Consider the following 20,699-nt stretch of genomic DNA (forward strand, 5'->3'; position numbering starts at 1 on the left):
TCTCTGTTTCCTCTCTGACAGATGATGCCTGAGGTTAGAGTGGCTCTTTTCGGTGCCAACCTGAACTGTATATTTTGAAAATTAAAAAATGAAAACGAATGTCATTCTCAACTTTTGGCCACGACTGTACACTGCAATAAAATATATGAATTCAACAATTCCAAAGATTTGACTTAGTTACAGTTCATATAAGAAAATCAGTCAATTGAAATAAATTCATTAGGCACTAAGTTATGGATTTCACATGACTGGACATGGGTGTACACACTGGGGAGCCAGGCCCAGCCAATCATAATTAGTTTTTCCCCACAAAATGGCTTTAATACAGACTCATACTCCTCAGCCCCCCCCCCCCCCCCCCCCCAGATGATCCCGCAGGTGAATAAGCCAGATGTGGAGGTCCTGGGCTGACGTGGTTACAGGTGGTCTGCAGTTGTGAGGCCGGTTGGACGTACTGCCAAATTCTCTAAAACTACGTTGGATGCAGCTTACGCTAGAAAAATGAAAAATAAATTCTCTGGCAACAGCTCTGGTGGATATTCCTCCAGTCAGCATGCTAATTGCACGTTCCCGAACAACTTTAGACATCTGTGGCATTATGTTGTGTGACAACTGCACATTTTAAAGTGGCCTTTTATTGTCCCCAGCACAAGGTGCACCTGTGTAATCATGTTTAATCAGCTTCTTGACATGCCACAACTGTCCGGTGGAAGGATTATCTTGGCAAACGAAAAATTCTCACTAACAGGGATATAAACAAATTTGTGCACAGAATTTGAGAGAAATAAAAACATGGTGCGTATGGAAAATTTGTGGGATTTTTTTATTTCAGCTCATGAAACATGGGACCAACACTTTACATGTTGCGTTTATATTTCAGCTCATGAAACATGGGACCAACACTTTACATGTTGCGTTTATATTTTTGTTTAGTGTAGATTGTTCCGCAAGGGAAGGTAAAGGGACAATCAAGGTATTTTTTTGTTTACCGTAAGGTGTCCAAACTCCTAAAATGGTGGCTGCTGCTGTATTCGTTTTGATGGTTGTTTGTGTGTGTGTGTATTTAGTGTTGAATGGGAATATCCATTCTCTAATCCAATATGTCTTTTATTGTTACTTACCAATGTGATTAATAATAAATACATACAGAAATGTGAATATTCAGTATTTTCATTTACAGTTCTCTCCAATTAATAATAAAATGGTTATTCCAGACCCATCATAAAATGTAGTGTTCGGCTGTAAAATGTACAAAACAAAATGCTTTTATTGCCACCTTGTGGATTTACACCATAGAGAGTTCGCAAGAACCTAGTGCTTTAAAATGGCACTTATCATAGGCTTCACTAAATTGTACATCAATACAGACATTTGAACACTTTCAACAATTATGCTGAATTCCAAATGTTAAGATTTACGCACAAGTTAAATGTTTTGGACAAGAGACTCCATCAGCAAAATAAGGCTTTTTTATTATTTTTATTGTGTGAACCGACATGTCATTCATAGAAGCATTAAAAAAGTTAAGCTAACAGTAATACAGCTAGAGGCGGTTTGCTTCCGAGCCTCAGAGTTGTGGTGAACAGGAAGGTGTAAGGCCTCAGAGTGCAGGCCCAGCAGTCTAAACTATAGGAGAGGAGCCTGGCTGTTCAGCAGGTTACAGTACAGAGATAGGATTAAAGCATTAACAACTGACCCTATACAGTTAACTATCAGTGCTTGACACAGAACGAGTCCAAGATTACAACTCTGGACTCACGGATGGGAAAGCAACTCACTGAGCTAATGTGGAGGTTAAGTCCTTTTTCATGAAACAAAACAAAAAGGATGTCTCTCTGAAAGGTGAACCATTTGCTTTGAAATGTGGGCCAAATTCTAGTTTAGACTTCTCATCAAACATGGCAATGTAGTCAACATTATACAACATTCATAAAAATATTTGATCGTTTGAAAACAAATTTCAAGATGGTTTTGTCACTCAAATAACACGATAGCTTGGCAACTTCCTTAGTGATGGCAAACTCAAGGACCCTTCTGCACAAGAACCATGGAGAGTTAGCTCTCAAGTTGAAAATACAACCCTAAGACACCAACCTGGCTGAGACGCACCTCCAGATTAGTCACATACATAAACACTCAGAAGCCTATAGAACCCTGCTTACACATTTTAGAAATATAGACAAACATAATTAGTGTGCAATGTTGTTTCCCATGTTAGCAGTTAGAGCCTCCCCATCATACTTCACTGTCTTATCCCCTTCATTTGGTTAGCTGATTGTGACCTCTCTCTTTCGGTCTTTCTCTCGCTCTCTCCATGTACTCAGTGCTCATACAGTTAGGGCTACACTCTCCTCTCTCCCTCCATTCACTTTCACTGCTGAATGAAGCAGTATGTTCTATACTGTAAAGGGTCACATTCTGCTGCTATTCCAGTAGCCCTAGCAACTGCTCTCCTACGCCCAGAAAGTAGACTCCCTGTGCGATGCCAAAGAGAGGGGCAATGACCAGAGCGCGACATGTCGCCCCCTTGAGGAATGTTGCTGGGCCCTCTTTACTCCAGATCCGCCTATGGAAAGGTGACAAACCTGCTGTCGGTGAAAGGTTTACACATACACATTGGAGCAGCAAACGTGTGGGTTTTCCGGTGCATGCCTTACCGTGTGCAGTCAACAATGCCACGGTATGTGTCCTCCCCCTCCCCCTTCTGCAAGGTCTGTATACGAGTCTTTATGACTGCCAACAAACACACACACAGAGAAATCAATGTCAACTCAACTGCCCTTCTTTACAGACAATGAGGGTATCACTGTGCTCTGGGATTCCTTAGTTATTGATAATACCGTAGTTCATTCCATTGCACTTGGGGTATCATTTAATTGTAATCCGCTAAGTAAATTCAATAGCCTCTGCAACCCCAACACAGGATTCAAACCTTACAAACTGACCATGTTTAACATCTGCAGTGGCAAGAAAAAGTATGTGAACCCTTTGGAATTACCTGGATTTCTGCATAAATTGGTCATAAAATTTGATCTGATCTTCATCTAAGTAACAACAATAGACAAACACAGTCTGCTTAAACTAATAACACACAAACAATTATACGTTTTCATGTCTTTATTGAACACACTGTACACATTCAGTGTAATAACTGGTTGACCCGCCTTTGGCAGCAATAAACTCAACCAAATGTTTTCTGTAGTTGCGGATCAGACCTGCACAACGGTCAGGAGGAATTTTGGACCATTCATCTTTACAAAACTATTTCAGTTCAGCAATATACTTAGGATGTCTGGTGTGAACCGCTCGAGGTCATGCCACAGCATTTTAAATCGGGTTGAGGTCAGGACTCTGACTGGGCCATTCCAGAAGGCGTATTTTCTTCTGTAGAAGCCATTCTGTTGTTGATTTACTTCTGTGTTTTGGGTCATTGTCCTGTTGCATCACCCAACTTCTGTTGAGCTTCAATTGGCGGACAGATAGCCTTACATTCTCCTGCAAAATGTCTTGATAAACTTGAATTCATTTTTTCTGTCGATGATAGCAAGCTGTCCAGGCCCCGAGGCAGCCCCAAACCATAATGCTCCCTCCACCATACTTTACAGCTGGGATGAGGTTTTGATGTTGGTGTGTTGTGCCTTTTTTCTTCCACACATAGTGTTGTGTGTTCCTCACAAACAACTGAACTTTAGTTTAAACTGTCCATAGATAAATTAGCAACAGTGCTGAACTTTCTCCATTTATGGACAGTTTGTCTTACCGTGGACTGATGAACATCAAGGCTTTTAGAGATACTTTTGTAACCCTTTCCAACTTTATGCAAGTCAACAATTCTTACTCTTAGGTCTTCTGTGATCTCTTATATTCGATGGTTCACATCAGGCAATGCTTCTTGTGAATAGCAAACTCAAATTTTCCAACCTACACTGTGAATGTTTAAATTATGTATTCAATATAGACAAGAAAAATACAATTTGTGTGTTATTAGTTTAAGCACACTGTGTTTGTCTATTGTTGTGACTAAGATGAAAATCAGATCAAATTTTAGGACTAATTTCTGCAGAAATCCAGGTCATTCCAAAGGGTTCACATACCTTTTCTTGCCACTGTACATAAGGATTAGATGCGCTTATTGTGGGCATTACAATGTAGAATTGAACAACATGCACTGCTACTGAATAACGTGTATGTTACTCTGCTTTATGGGGCTCCCCCAGCCCTTCCCTGCCTCTGTTTCTCTCACCGTCCAGTGGTGTGACAGCTACAGCTGCCACTGATCCGGCTGTGCAGCCTGCCGTGAAGGACTGCAGGAAGGGGGCCCGCTCCTGCAGGTCTCCATGGCTACTCAGCCCTCCTCGGCCCAGCGCATTCAGGTTGGCGAACATTGGGAAGTAGATCATAGAGAAAGGGACGTCCCTGGAAAATGAAAATTAACAGAGGTATGCCTCAGTCCACAGGAGGATTTTCCCTGCCAGACATAACTGCAAGAACCTGATTTGCAGTACCAGTAAATTTTGGACACACCAACTCATTCCAGGGTTTTTCTTTATTTTTAGTATTTTCTACATTGTAGAATAATAGTGAAGACATCAAAACTATGAAATAACACACATGGAATCATGTAGTAACCAAAAGTGTTAAAATATATTTGAGAATCTTCAAAATAGCCACCCTTTGCCTTGATGACAGCTTTGCACACTCTTGGCATTCTCTCAACCAGCTTGATGAGGTAGTCACCTGGAATGCTTTTCAATTAATAGGTGTGCCTTGTTAAAAGTTAATTTGTGGAATTTCTTTCCTTAATGCGTTTGAGCCAATCAGTTGTGTTGTGACAAGGTAGGGTTCGTATACAAGAAGATAGCCCTATTTGGTAAAAGACCAAGTCCATATTATGGCAAGAACAGCTCAAATAAGCAAAGAGAAACAACAGTCCATCATTACTTTAAGACATGGTTAGTCAATGTGGAACATTTCAAGAACTTTGGAAAGTTTCTTCAAATGCAGTCGCAAAAACCATCAAGCGCTATGATGAAACTGACTCTCATGAGGACTGCTGCAGAGGACAAGTTCATTAAAGTTAACTGCATCTCAGATTGCAGCCCAAATAAATGCTTCACAGAGTTCAAGTAACAGACACATCTCAACATCAATTGTTCAGAGGAGACTGCTGAATTAGGCTTTTATGGTTGAATTGCTGCAAAGAAACCACTACTAAAAGGACACCAATAAGAAGAAGAGACTTGTTTGGGCCAAGAAACACGAGCAATGGACATTAGACCGGTAGAAATCTGTCCTTTGGTCTGATGAGTTCAAATCTTTGCTTTTTGGTTCCAACTGCTGTGTCTTTGTGACACGCAGAGTAGGTGAATGGATGATCTCTGCATGTGTGGTTCCCACCGTGAAGCATGGAGGAGGAGGTGTGATGGTGCTTTGCTGGTGACACTGCCAGTGATTTATTTAGAATTCAAGGCACACTTAACCAGCATGGCTACCACTGCATTCTGCAGCAATATCCCATCTGGTTTGGGCTTAGTGGGACTATCATTTGTTTTTCAACAGGACAATGACCCAAAACACACCTCCAGGCTGTGTAAGGGCTATTTGACCAAGGAGAGTGATGGAGTACTGCATCAGATGACCTGGCCTCCACAATCACCCAACCGCAACTCAATTGAGATGGTTTGGGATGAGTTGGACCGCAGAGTGAAGGAAAAGCAGCCAACAAGTGCTCAGCATATGTGGGAACTCCTTCAAGAATGTTGGAAAAGCATTCCTCATGAAGCTGGTTGAGAGAATGCCAAGAGTGTGCAAAGCTGTCATCAAGGCAAATGGTGGCTACTTTGAAGAATCTAAAATATATTTTGATTTGTTTAACACCTTTTTGGTTACTACATGATTCCATATGTGTTATTTCATAGTTGATGTCTTCACTTTTATTCTACAATGTAGAAAATACTAAAAATAAAGAAAAACCCTTGAATGAGTAGGTGTCCAAAATGTTGACTGGTACTGTATTTTGGGCTTGATTAGCCAGTGTGCCAGTCAGACCCGGGATGCACTGTACATAGAATGTAAGACACTATTTCCAACAAATGTCAAATGTTGAACAGAGGGATGTGATATGTGGTGTACGTAAATGAGGTAGCCTTCACCAGAAGTAAATCTGAAAGCCACGAACTAATCACCAGTAATGAGACAACGAGACAAATCAGGCCTGACAGTGAGTCTAGCAGGTTACCTCAGTTCACTCAGTTCAGGATTACTCAGAACTGAGCAACAGAAATGTTTGTGTGCATGTGTTTGTGTGTGCTTGGCACACAGGGAGTGAATGAGTGAGTGCGTGCGTTTGACACACACACATACAGTTTGTCTAATATCATTAATTCAGTCTTCGACTTTGTATGCTGTTGCCTATGTGAATTTGAGAGAAACAGAGAGTGTTTGACCTCATCAATGTGGCTCCTGCTCCCCGGTAGAGGCCAGGCAGGCCACGTGTTTTCAGTAGCTCCAGGGTGATACGGATGGCAGTGGTCCGTGGTGGTGGGGCTGGCTGGGCTGGAGGGGGGGCCACCAATGACGGCGCTGGACCAGGAGCTGCAGTGGGTGCTTGGACCACTCTGGTTATGGCAGCTGTCACACACACACCACATCAGTGTCAAAAAACTTCAGCAGCAGAGTCATTATCACTGCCTAGCACACACAGCTGAGGCCTAAGGACAAATGGTTCATAGAACTCACCTAACCTTCCTGCGTCTTGCAACTGGATCTTGAGCATCTCCATGGGTGTAGTCACTATCACCTGACACGTCCCCGCCCCACATCCTGCCAGTATCTCCCCCCATAGGGGCAACTTCCTGTGGGACAAAATGACAGGGTTAGCAGGGTAATAAATAACACATAGCAATGGCACCACCATTCTGATAAATAGACACAGTGCGCTGTAGGAATAGCACCTTCGATCGTCTGACTTTATTACATTAATGTTATGTTAACTCAGGATTATCCACCTGATGACCTTTTTGCATAAATAAAGTTGAAGTCAGAAGTTTACATACACTTAGGTTGGAGTCATTAAAACTCGTTTTTCAACCACTCCACAAATGTATTGTTAACAAACTGTTGGTTAGGACATCTACTTTGTGCATGACACAAGTCATTTTTCCAACAATTGTTTACAGACAGATTATTTCACTTCTAATTCACTGTATCACAATTCCAGTGGGTCAGAAGTTCACATGCACTAAGTTGACTGTGCCTTTAAACAGCTTGGAAAATTCCAGAAAATGATGTCATGGCTTTAGAAGCTTCTGATAGGCTAATTGACATCAATTGGAGGTGTACCTGTGGATGTATTTCAAGGCCTACCTTCAAACTCAGTGCCTCTTTGCTTGACATCATGGGAAAATCAAAAGAAATCAGTCAATACCTCAGAAAAAATATTGTAGACCTCCACAAGTCTGGTTCATCCTTGGGAGCAATTTCCAAACGCCTGAAGGTACCACGGTCATCTGTACAAACAATAGTACGCAAGTATAAACACCATGGGATCACGCAGCTGTCATACCGCTCAGGAAGGAGACACGTTCTGTCTCCTAGAGATGAACGTACTTTGGTGCGAAAAGTGCAAATCAATCCCAGAACAACAGCAAAGGACCCTGTGAAGATACTGGAGGAAACAGGTACAAAGGTATCTATATCCACAGTAAAACGAGTCCTATATCGACATAACCTGAAAGGCCGCTCAGCAAGAAAGAAGCCACTGCTCCAAAACCGCCATAAAAAAGCCAGACTACGGTTTGCAACTGCGCATGGGAACAAAGATTGTACTTTTTGGAGAAATGTCCTCTGGTCTGATGAAACAAATGGCCATAATGACCATCGTTATGTTTGGAGGAAAAAGGGGGAGGCTTGCAAGCCGAAGAACACCATCCCAACCCTGAAGCATGGGGGTGGCAGCATCATGATGTGGGGGTGCTTTTCTGCAGGAGGGACTGGTGCACTTCACAAAATAGATGGCGTCATGAGGATGGAAAATTATGTGGATATATTGAAGCAACATCTGAAGACATCAGTCAGGAAGTTAAAACTTGGTCGCAAATGGGTCTTCCAAATGGACAATGACCCCAAGCATACTTCCAAAGTTGTGGCAAAATGGTTTAAGGACAACCAAGTCAAGGTATTGGAGTGGCCAACACAAAGCCCTGACCTCAATCCTATAGAAAATTTGTGGGCAGAACTGAAAGAGTGTGCGAGCAAGGAGGCCTAAACCTGACTCAGTTCCACCTGCTCTGTCAGGAGGAATGGGCCAAAATTCACCCAACTTACTGTGAGAAGCATGTGCAAGGCTACCCTAAATGTTTGACCCAAGTTAAACAATTTAAATGCAATGCTACCAAATACTAATTGAGTGCATGTAAACTTCTGACCCACTGGGAAAGTGATGAAAGAAATAAAAGCTGAAATAAATCATTCTCTCTACTATTATTCTGACATATCACATTCTTAAAATAAAGTGGTGATCCTAACTGACCTAAGACCGGGAATTTTTACTAGGATTAAATGTCAGGAATTGTGAAAAACTGAGTTTAAATGTATTTGACTAAGGTGTATGTAAACGTCTGACTTCAACTAAGTACTTTAAGGCAGGGATTCTCGAAGTAGGGTCCAATGCAGCTGTTTTTATCTCAATATCAAATCATTTCTGGGTAACAATTAAGTACCTTACTGTGATTGTTTTTAATTAAAGTTGCGCTATGCAGAAATCACCACCATTTCCTGGTTGCTAAAACTCTAGTAATTCGCCTAATTTCAGTTTATGTGACAAAATAAGCTAGTATAGTGTGGATAATCATTGTACCATCTAAACCGCTGTGAAATATATTTTCATAACCAAAGATATTGTTGTTACAGCTGTTTGAAGCTGGTGTACAAAACTGAAAGTAAAAGACACAAAAGTAGAAATAGCATACATAGAATATACAGTATCTACCGCTTCTTAGAGTTGCTTTCAAGTAGAATGATAGATCTATAACTCACATTTGTGTGAATTTGGTTGGGTCGCCCACAAATTTACATATTGCCACTTTCAAATGGTCAAAAAGAAACAAAAATAGCTTCATAGCAAAGAGCAATTTCTCACACAAGAATTTTGCTAGGACTGTCTGGGAGTGGTCTGAATGGGGAGGGGAAAACTGAAAATTAGCTGTTATTGGCAAAGAGGTTTGGGCTTCTCTTTCTTAATGGTCTAATAACTAATTGAGGTCACCAGGCAGGCCAAAACTCCATCCCACCAAAACAGGCTGAAATTTCAGGCAGCTCTTACACTAAAAGGGCATTATCGTCGATTTCCCAGTATTAGTTCAACCTCAGTGTGGAAATGTATATAAAACACAGGAAAATCACGTTTTTGACTGCACTGGGCCTGACAACAGATTAAACAGTTTGGCCAAGGGATCCGTGGAAAAAGTTTAGAGGGTGTAATTCAATACAATGTAATATTATTCATCTACAATTTATGTTCTTAACCCTGGGCAACATGGGTCTGTGAGGGATATTGGTATCCACAGTACTCCACCAATTATCAATTCTGTTTTCTTCACCTAATTTTTTGTTCATAAATGCACTGTATTTCTTTTGCTTTTAAAAGTGCAACGTTTTCTCTCTGCCTCAAGGAAAAATATGTACAATTGCAGGATATTACCTTAAAGCTGCAACAACAAAACATCTCTCTGCCACATGACAAAATCTGTAGAATTGCAGGAAATCAGCTTGAACTGCAACATTGTCTCTCTGATGCCAAGAGGTGTGCCTTTTAAAATGTTCCTTCCCAGGGCCCAAAACTTTGTTCCTCCTGGCGATGCATTGCCGAAGTCATAGTAAAACTCCTTATATGCTGATTATGAGGGGTCCCTGATGAAATTGCTATCACAAAAGGGGTCCCCGGCCCCAAAAAGTGTTTCGGTTTAAGGATGTTTCAGTTGAATTGTGAAAAAAGTGTAGGTGCTGTTCTAGGACTAAATGTCAGTTACCCATCCTTGGAGAGTTTCTGTCTGAAGATATCATTTGCTGCCAATTTGATGGCTTTCTCTGGTGTGACAAGAGTGAGATTCACTACTGCACCTGGGGAGGGGGGAGGGGTAATGGATTATAGCAACATATAAAATACAGTTAACGTCATACACAAAACCTTCCCCTGCGCTACACTGCCATATGATTAGCTCTAGGCTAGTTACTAACTGTAAGTGCTTGATTGGTAGGCCGTCATTCTAAATAAGAATTTGTTCTTTAACTGACTTGCCTTGTTAAATAAAATAAATTAAAAAATACTTTTAAAAAAGTACAATAGAAGGTTTACCGCAGTTATGTCAATTTAGGCAGTGTTAGCTAAACTCAAAACACGGAATTGTACATTACATGAATCCAGGGAAATGGTACCTCTATACATCCCAAAGTAGCCTTCCATCTTAACTGTCTTCGTCAAACAGTCCAGCCTACACATAAAAAGGAGAAATATTAAGGTAAAATCAGTTTGGGTGAACTTTCTGAAGAATTCCATCCTTGAAATTCATGATTTATTTTATAACATTTATAACTGATGCTTATTGACCATGCATAAACAATGAATACCTGAATGTTATGTGAATGTTGAGCGGCTTCACTGCAAGTAGATTGTATGTTTTAATATTTAATAATAAATTTAAAAAATGAATACCATGTATGTAATTTACATTTCCTTATAATACAGTGTCTTGTCAATCTTAACATAAACCCTACATGGTTGAATGTTGGTTGTTTGGTATCACTTAAACACAGCTACACACTACAAACGAACAATTGACGGACACTTTCCTTTAATTGGTTCACATTGTGATTTTTACATTGATGTGATCAACTTCACGAGCAGCTACTAGATTGTTACTTAATTAAAAGACCATGTGTAGTCAGGATGCCAAAGGATCACTCCTGTGCCAACCAGTAACTCACTGGGCCAACATTCTGTCTTCACCAAGGTAAATAAAGGCACAATGCCCACTCAACCCTGTTTCCAAATCACTGTCTTACCTGTACAGATGTATAGAGATAGATAGCTGTCTGTACTAGACAACCATTAGAGTCAAGAAGTAATACCATTGAGCCAGGAATAAGCTTTTTTCTCTGTCGGATTTATTGTGGAAGCCACTCTGTAAATATAGCACTCACCAATACAGCACCAAATGATTGTTTTGAATGCAGATGTGAAAACACGTTTGACCCAAATCTGCCCTCATGGACAGTTTAGTCGGATTACTTGTAAGCAATTACTGTGTGTATGAGGCAAAAGAGAACTATTCTCTCTTTCTTCCAATTCAATAAACTATTCATCCCACAAGGAAAAACTCCCTCGTTAAAAAGGAGCGTCTCCCTGTCTCAAAGACCTCATCCCTGGTGCGAGTCAGGACAGGAAGTGTCTCAAGTCCCTTGTGTGGATAAAATAAAAGAGGAGCCAAGGCAGTACTCACATCCCGGTGTAGACTCGGGCACCCTGCTGGTTCTGTAGGCGGGTCTTAGCCAGATCAATAGGAAACACACAGGTCACACCCACCAGCCCTGCCACGCCCCCATTAATCAGCTTAGCAGGTAGGCTGCGGAGATGGAAACCACAAACACACACACGCAAGTCAACCGAGGGAAACAAATCCACACAAAACACCCAGACAAAGAGGAACAGATACATGCATAGACACGGAAGGACACAGACATAAACACTATGTAAATGCAAAATGTTAACATTGGGCAAAACAAAATGTTTTCTCCTTTCACTCTATTGTTAGATTGAATCGTCAAGGTTCTAGGTGAAGAGATATTGTAATGGTGGTTACCTAACTTTCTGCTCGGCCATCCTGGCTGTCACTGGGCTCCAGGCCCACGTCAGTTTCCTTCCTCCTCCTCCGATCGGCACACCTGCTCAGCCCCAAGGTGTCACCACTACCGTACCCTTACCGGCCCACCTGACTCCAGCACAAATGCAGCTTGCCGCCTCTATGGTATCAATGTGGTGTCTGTTCTTCCACAGTGGGGAACCATTGGGGTTCCTCTCCGCTATAATGTGGCACCCACCACCTGAGCTTAACCGGTGTCCTCTGGCCAATCTTCCTGCTCTGCTGTGCTACACAGGAATACCAGTGGTCTGTTCCAAAAGAGCAAGGCCACACCAATGACATGTATCAGGTTACCTTTTCCCATACCTCAGTATCATACAGAGGTCCTTTTATCTCTGTGTTAACTCTCTGAACTGCAGTGACAACTCTTTATAGCAATAGTTGTTCAGGGTGTTGCAGAAATGTTATGTCCACAAACTGAATCAGAATTCTGAAGCCCATCCTGGTCGTTCATTACCAGGGTCCCAGATCTGTTTGCGCCATCATGCCACTCCTTGTCATGTTGGCATTGGACAAGGAGTTGAAGGTTAGCAGAAACACGTCTGTTACCCAGGCAGGTCAGACATAATACTGAGGCAGAATTTCCTGGGTCTCCCACGTCTTAAGTCTCTCTAATCTTATTGCTAAAAGGGATAAGACTATTTGATCTACAGAGGAGGGCAGAACTGAAAGATTTCCTTTTGCCGTGTATGAAAACTTGTAACATTGGTTTGACAACTTTTTTTCTGCCAACAATGATTGTCAGAAGTTGGTCTGTACAACATTATTATAGACAATATTACCCAAGATGTAAAATCGACATCAGGTGTTCCCACCTCAAATTACCCTCTTCTCCTCTTGTCCCCTAACCCTTTTTTTCCTTAATTATTTTCCTCCTTACTTCCCTCTCTCAGCTCCCTAATTAATCTCTCTTAATCTCCGCCTCCATTCCCCTTGTCTATTTTTACCTCAGTAAACCTTCCCTCTATCCTCGCTTCTCTCTTCCTATGAAAATACAATCAATTCACCTTTATCCATCTCTCACCTTTGTTGATTTCTCCTCAGTTATCTTTCACCACAACCATCCTCCTCTTTTGAACCGTTCCTCTGGATCCCTCTTACTACAGCTCTGTACTTGCATTTCTAGTGCCCAATCACATTCTGCACATGCCTTTCACTGAGCCTCTCTGTGAAGCTTTCTTTCAGCTCCGCTCCTTTCACACTAGTCCCCTGCCAAAACACAGACAAGATCGTCTACCCAACGCCAACCTCAAACCCTAAAGCCCCAACTTCTCCAAACTGCACCAGATCATCGAGCTCAGACAACATAGCTTGTTTTAAGTCTGACGTTCTGTTTTTTTTTCATAAGAAAGATAGCAATGGGGAACTTACCCCTCTCAGTGCATCCCACAAGCAGGATCAAGCTGTCCACTTTTCTTTCGCTTCAACAATGTGTGCAGCAATGGTATTCAAGCGAGAGCGATCTGAGCGACCTAGTCGCCACTCAGGGGCCGTTGCACAAACACCAGCATTGTCCTCCTGCCTAAGTCCCTCCCTCTTGTGGTGACTCACTGTGACACTGCCCCGGCAACACAGCTTTGCACTAACGCAACGAGACAAACTCTGCCTATAGTCACACCACAAAGCTACAGAAACTGAACTCCACACTCACATAACATGCTGACTGTGCAAAAATATTGCTATTATAATCCACAAAAACCTGAGCTGCAATACAAAGGCACTTTATGTAAGAGAGAGCCTATTCAGTAGCAGCACAAACATGACATAATACCTCAGAGACCCAATATGAACCATAACTGAAAGGAGACACTGATATTTAAAATTCAATTAAACAACAATAAACAACAAACATTTAACAAAAGCATTTAAAAAATTATTGTAAGAATAATATAAAACTGAAACAATCAATGCAATAACAGCGACTCACAGCATTACTGCAACAACTGATTCCACTAACACAAGCTCCACCCTGCCTTGCCCCAACTGATTTATATATGGATTTTAGTATTGATTTATGTTAATGAGAAAACAACTTCGGACATTGAAAATTAGTCACATCAACTGGCAACTACTTGCAATCCAAAAGTAAATGTTGCTTTTCGATGGATATTTCTCATTTGGGTTACAATCTGTTGTCACGTTACAGTACAAAGACAAATGTAAAAAGGGCATAAATTACAAGAGAAAAACACAAGCTGGTAGGAAAAAAATGGTTATCTTGTGGAGTGGTACACAAGTCAGAGAGTCTGTGAAACTCAGGTGGAAACAGGTGCGAGATTCATATTGTACATTCTGCATGCAGACTGCAGAGACAGACTGGACTAAATTGTTAATTGCCATAACAAGACGGGCAATAACAGGGATTGCAAGCACTATCTACAACTTTGTTTACATTTGTTATTATCCCATTATCTAGCGTGTTTATTTTCTTCCACAATGACAAGGTCGTAAGAGTGGAAGCATTATGGATGGTCTTTTTGTGGAGGAGAGGACTTGTCTTCTCTGAGCTGGCCGTAGAGCCTTTCAGAAAGCGCCAATGAGAGAGCGGCTCTCACACCAGTGTGTCACAGTGGGTAAATGCGGCCCCCAGACTGCCTGGTGTCAGGTTACAAACACTGGACACCCCTTAACTCCTGGTAAAGAGGATTTCACAGCTTTCACAGAGTAGACTGTGATTATGTATTGTATTCGTATTCCAGAGATCCTTTGTTTGGCCATATTGAGTCAATGAGTTCTGGCGCAAATACTGCACAAGTATGTCCAGAGGAACAGTAGACAAAGTCACCACTGACAACGTCATGGGTATGATATTGATGACCAACCTGGGGTTGGATGCATGATCCATACCTTTCCTATTGCCTCAGTTTCATCAATCAATGTCCTATAAGGTTACACATACAGACAGTACTCAGAATAGCCCAACTATAGAATACTTACACACTTTTGTCCGTTGCAACTAGAGTGCTTACACAATCACCTAGAATTCAATACAAACTACACGATGGCAAAGATCATGCTCACTGAGGTAACTCATTATTTGTAATCATGCATGGTCTTTTAATCTTAAAACAATGGTCAGTCTATATTAGGACAAAGCTAGTGAGCTGCCTGACATGGTATTGGATAGTCTTTTTGAGGCACATAGATGGCATGTTGTTGATCCCCTCTGAGAGTTGTGACTGGATGTTCTGAAAGAGCCTGGATCATTGAACAAAGTCCACGTTCTAAAATGAGTAGGCTACCTAAGCTCGACCACAGCAACACAGGACAACAGGCAGTCAGGATATGTGTCTCCTAGCAACATGGCAGCACTGAAGGGGCACAGAGGCTCCCAGGGGACCTAAGCCCATCAGACCATTGACAGCACTGTGAAGCTGTCCACCACCTAGCCCTGAGGTGACTTCTCAATCAACCCCAGCCCTAATCAAATCAAAATCAAAATGTATAAGGTCGCGTACACAGATTTGCTGGTGTTATAGCAGGTGCAGCAACATTGTGTTTCTAACTCCAACAATGCAGTAGAATGTCTCACAAATACAATACAAATAATCAAAGAATTCCTTATTGATGTCACTTGTGAAATCCACTACAATCAGCGTTGATTAAGGGGAGGAGACAGGTTAAAGAAAGATCTTTAAGCCTTGAAACAATTGAGACATGGATTGTGTATGTGTGCCATTCAGAGGGTCAATGGGCAGGACAAAATATTGAAGTGCCTTTGAATTGGGTATGGTAGTAGGTGCCAGGCGTACCGGTTTGTGTCAAGAACTACAACGCTGCTGGGTTTTTCATGCTCAACAGTTTCCTGTGTGTATCAAGAATGACCCACCACCCAAAGGCCATCCAGCCAACTTGACACAACTGTGGGAAGTGTTGGCATCAAACTGGGCCAGCATCCCTGTGGAACGCTTTCGACACCTTTTAGAGTCCATGGTCCGACGAATTGAGGCTGTTCTGAGGGTAAAAGAAGTGGGGGTGCATCTCAATATTAGGAAGGTGTTCCTAATTTTTGGTATACTCAGTGTACATACACCGTGAGTAAACAGTATATAAACAGAACATGAAGTTGTCAGCGTTCAATTACTCTACAGTATACACAGTGCATTCGGAAAGTACTCACACCCCTTGACTTTTTCCACATTTTGTTACGTTACAGCCTTATTCGAAAATGTTTTAAATCGTTTTTTTCCCCTCATCAATCTACACACAATACCCCATAATGACAAAGCAAACAGGTTTTGGAAAATTTAGCAAATTTATTACAAATAAAAAAACTGAAATATCACATTTACATAAGTATTTACTCAGTACTTTGTTGAAGCACCTTTGGCAGCTATTACAGCCTTGAGTCTTCTTGGGTATGACACAGAAGCTTGGCACGCCTGTTTTTGGGGAGTTTCTTCCATTCTTCTCTGCAGATCTTCTCAAGCTCTGTCAGGTTGGATGGGGAGTGTCGCTGCACAGCTATTTCAGGTCTCTCCAGAGATGTTAGATCGAGTTCAAGTCCGGGCTCTAGCTGGGTCACTCAAGGACATTCAGAGACCTGTCCCGAAGCCACTTCTGCATTGTCTTGGCTGTGTGCTTAGGGTCGTTGTGCTGTTGGAAGGTGAACCTTTGCCCCAGGCGGAGTTCCTGAGCGGTCTGGAGCAGGTTTTCATCAAGGATCTCTCTGTACTTTGCTCCGTTCATCTTTACCTCGATCCTGACTACTCTCCCAATCCCTGCCGGTGAAAAACATCTCCACAGCATAAGTATGGTGCCAGGTTTTCTCCAGATGTGACGCATGGCATTCAGGCCAAAGTGTTCACTCTTGGTTTCATCAGACCAGAGAATCTTGTTTCCCATGGTCTGAGAGTCTTTAGGTGCCTTTTGACAAACTCCAAGCAGGCTGTCATGTACCTTTTACTGAGGAGTGGCTTCCGTCTGGCCGTTCTACCATAAAGGCCTGATTGGTGGAGTGCTGAAGAGATGGTTGTCCTTCTGGAAGGTTCTCCCATCTCCACAGAGGGACTCTGGAGCTCTGTCAGAGTGACCACCGGGTTTTAGGTCACCTCCTTGAACAAGGCCCTTCTCCCCCGATTGCTCAGTTTGGCCAGGCGGCCAGCTCTTGGAAGAGTCTTGGTGGTTCCAAACTTGTTCCTTTTAAGAATGATGAAGGCCACTGTGTTCTTGGGGACCTTCAATGCTAGACATTTTTTGGTACCGTTCCCCAGATCTGTGCCTCGACACAATCCTGTCTCAGAGCTCTATGGACAATTCCTTCGACCTCATGCCTTGGTTTTTGCTCTGACATGCACTGCCAACTGTGGGACCTTATATAGACAGGTGTGTGCCTTTCCAAATCATGTCCAAAAATTCATTCAATCCATTTTAGAATAAGGCTGTAACGTAACAAAATGTGGAAAAAGTCAAGGGGTTTGAATACTTTCCGAATGCACTGTACATAAGGCATTAGTCTCAAGGTGCAGGACAGAGTACCGAGCAGGTAGCTGGCTAGTGATGGCTGTTCAACAGTCTGATGGCCTGGAGATAGGAGCTGTTTTTATCTTTCTGTCCCGGTTTTGACATTTATTTATTTTTATATTGAGGGAGAGGTTATTATCCTGACACCACTCGCCAGGGCTCTAACCTCCTGCCTGTAGGCTGTCTCATCGTGGTTGGTAATCAGGCCTTCCACTGTCGTGTCATCAGCAAACTCTATGATTGAGTTGGAGTCGTGCGTAGCCACGCAGTCATGAGTGAATGCGGTCTGAGCACACACCTCTGGGGAGCCTCCGTGTAGAGGATCAGTCTGGTGGAGGTGTTGTTGCATACTCTCACCACCGAGGAAGTCTAGGACACAGTTTCACAGGAAGGAGTTCAGACCCAGGGCCCTGAGCTTAGTGACAAGCTTGGAGGGAACTATGGTGTTGAAAGCAGAGCTGTAGTTGATGAACAGCATTCTCACATAGGTATTCCTCTTGTCCAGGTGGGATAGGACGGTGTGCAATGCAACAGCGTTTGCATTGTCTGTGGATCTGTTGGGGCGGTATGCAAATTGTAGTGGGTCTAGGATGTCGGGCAAGGTGGAGGGGATATGGTCCTTGACTAGCCCCTCAAAGCACTTCATGATGAGAGGTGAGTGCTACGTATGAGAGGTGAGTGCAATAGTAATTTAGTTCAGTTACTTCAGCTTGTTTGGATACAGGAACAATAGTGGACATTTTGAAACAAGTGGGGTCAACAGACCGGAATAGAGAGAGGTTGAATATGCCCGTAAACACCCCAGCCAGCTGGTCTACGCATGCACTGAGGACACGGCTTGGTATGCCGTCCGGGATGGCAGCCTTGTGAGGGTTAACACGTTTGAAAGTCCTACTCACAGTGGCTACAGAGATTGGGAGCCACAGTCCCTGTGAGCAGCGGGGGCCCACGACAGCAGCTCTGTGTTGTTTTCCTCAAAGCTGGCAAAGAATGTGTTAAGTTTGTCTGGGAGTGAGACTTCGGTGTCTGCGATGTGGCTGGTTTTCCCTTTATAAGCCGTGATTGTCAGAAGTCCCTGCCCAGTGACGCGAGCTTACCAGATGAGCTAAATGCCTTCTTGCTTGCATCAAGGCAACCAACACTGAACAATGCATGAGAGCACCAGCTGTTCCGGACAACTGTGTGATCACATAGTCCCTGTGCCCAAGAACGCCATGGTAACCTGCCTAAATGAGTACTGTCCCATAGCACTCACATCAGGAAGTGCTTTGAAAGGCTGCATCAACACCATCATCCCACTACAATTCGCATACGGCCCCAACAGATCCACAGATGACGCAATCTCCATTGCACTCCACACTAGCCTTTCCTACCTGGACAAAAGGAACACCTACGTGAGAATGCTGTTCATTGACTCCAGCTCAGCGTTCAACACCATAGCGTCCTCAAAGCTCAATACTAAGCTAAGGACCCTGTGACTAAACACCTCCCTCTGCAACTGGATCCTGGACTTCCTGACAGGCCACCACCAGGTGGTAAGGGTAGGCAACAACATCTGCAGCGCTGGGGACCCTCAGGGGTGTGTGCTTCGTCCCCTCATGTACTCCCTGTTCACCCACAACCACGTGGCAACACATGACTCCAACACCATCATTATGTTTTCTGATGATCACCGACAATGATGAGACAGCCTACAGGGAGAAGGTCAGTGACCTGTGAGTATTGTGCCAGGGCAACAACCTCTCCGTCCATGTGAACAAGACAAAAGAGCTGATTGTGAACTATAAGAAAAGGGGGGCGAGCACGCCCCCATTCACATCGACAGGGCTGTAGTGGAGCGGGTTGAGAGCTTCAAGTTCCTTGGCGTCCACATCACTGACAAACTATCATGGTCCAAACACACCAAGACAGTCGCAAAGAGGGCACAACATCACCTATTCCCCCTCAGGAAACTGAAAAGATTTGGCATGGGTCCTCAGATCCTCAAATTCTACAGCTGCACCATCGAGAATATCCTGACTGGGTGCATCACCACTTGGTATGGCAACTGCTTGGTATCTGACAGCAAGGCGCTACAGAGGGTAGTGCTTACGTCCCAGTACATCCCTGGGGCTAAGCTTCCTGACATCCAGGACCTTTATACCAGGCATTGTTATAAGGCCCCAAATATTTTCATAGACTCCAGCCACACTAGTCATAAATCTCTCTGCTATCGCATGGCAAGCGGTACTGGAATGCCAAGTCTAGGTCCAAAAGGCTACTTAACAGCTTCTAACCCCAAGCCATTAGACTGCTAAACAGTTAATCAAAATGACTATTTGCATTGACCCCCTTTTTTACGCTGCTGCTACTTGCTGTGTATTATCTATGCATAGTCACTTTACCCCTACCTACATGCACATATTACCTCAATTACCTCAACTAACCTGTACCCCGCACATTGACACGGTAACGGTACCCCCTGTATATAGCCTCTTATTGCTATTTTATTGTGTTACTTTAGTTTATTTTTTATCTGCATTGTTGGTTAAGTAAATATTTCACGGTAAGGCTACACCTGTTGTATTTGCGCATGTGACAAATACATTTTTGTTTTATTTGACATGCCTCTTGTGTCTGAGCCATTCAATTGCGACTCCACTTTGTTCCTGTAATGTTTTTGCCTCATTGATTGAATATAATAAAATATAGCTAGGTTATATCAAAGAGCAGTTTCCATTTGTTATTGAATATGGCAATATGGAAAATGTTAAACAGATGATCGTAGTCTGGAAATTGCAGTATTGCCCTTTGTCTTCAATGCATTGTAAAGTTGTGTAGCCGCCTTATAATGGCAGTTCAGAGAGACAAAATGACAGCGTCTCAGGCCAGTGGTCACTCACCTCCTGATCAGTGCACACTTCTCTCCTTCAGGCTACATGCGCTTTCCCCTTCCTGCGGTGGGGGGAGCCACCGCTTTAGATTCTAAACGTACTTATTCTCCATTGAAGGAGACTGCCATTACAAAACAAATGTATTCGAAACCTTTTCCTCACTATTCTAGCTATCAAATCTACACTTAACTGTGCTTTTTTTATATAAACTGCAAGTTGAAATATGAAGGCTAATTGCTGGCCTATAATGGGAGTTCAATAAGGAGATTATTACCTAACTCATCATAACTGGACCAGGGAGGACAAAACAAAAGGAAAGCAATATCCAAAATACGGCCCAGTAATCAAATAAATGTAAGTCCATGTAAATGCACCTGCCGCTTTGCTTGAACTCTTGAAAACGCGCACCAGAAGAAGCACCCACAATTTTTAAGCAGATACCGTA

General features: G+C 42.8%; 1 protein-coding gene across 4 annotated transcripts; it reads right to left on the bottom strand.

Annotated features, from left to right (window-relative positions):
* Nucleotides 1-1,451: 1,451 nt before the first annotated feature.
* LOC115152228 (mitochondrial glutamate carrier 1) lies at nt 1,452-20,640 on the bottom strand. 4 transcript variants are annotated; one of them, XM_029696866.1, is made up of 11 exons: nt 13,290-13,466; nt 12,943-13,127; nt 11,859-12,166; nt 11,499-11,621; nt 10,435-10,490; nt 10,029-10,119; nt 6,739-6,854; nt 6,447-6,630; nt 4,244-4,416; nt 2,658-2,733; nt 1,452-2,566 (listed from the first exon to the last, which is right to left on the bottom strand). In XM_029696866.1, the coding sequence occupies exons 3-11, from the start codon at nt 11,876-11,878 to the stop codon at nt 2,425-2,427; spliced, it is 981 nt and encodes a 326-aa protein (XP_029552726.1). In that variant the 5' UTR covers nt 11,879-12,166; nt 12,943-13,127; nt 13,290-13,466; the 3' UTR covers nt 1,452-2,424. The 4 variants fall into 4 exon arrangements, with proteins under 4 accessions (XP_029552726.1, XP_029552727.1, XP_029552724.1 ...); XM_029696867.1 differs by lacking the exons at nt 12,943-13,127; nt 13,290-13,466 and adding an exon at nt 20,264-20,640; XM_029696864.1 differs by lacking the exon at nt 12,943-13,127.
* Between the last annotated feature and the right edge of the window lie 59 nt (nt 20,641-20,699).

This window comes from Salmo trutta, chromosome 17, assembly GCF_901001165.1.
Source record: "Salmo trutta chromosome 17, fSalTru1.1, whole genome shotgun sequence".
Lineage (NCBI taxonomy): Eukaryota > Metazoa > Chordata > Actinopteri > Salmoniformes > Salmonidae > Salmo > Salmo trutta.

What these genes read in the sequence shown, in the direction of transcription:
- LOC115152228 (XM_029696867.1), bottom strand. Translation starts at nt 11,878, where the DNA reads ATGGCCGAGCAGAAAGTTAG. An exon ending in CTACTTTGGGATGTATAGAG is followed by an intron (nt 10,120 to 10,434) that starts GTACCATTTCCC and finishes CCCCCTCCCCAG; the next exon opens with GTGCAGTAGTGAATCTCACT. An exon ending in CAGAAACTCTCCAAGGATGG is followed by an intron (nt 6,855 to 10,028) that starts GTAACTGACATT and finishes TTTGTCCCACAG; the next exon opens with GAAGTTGCCCCTATGGGGGG.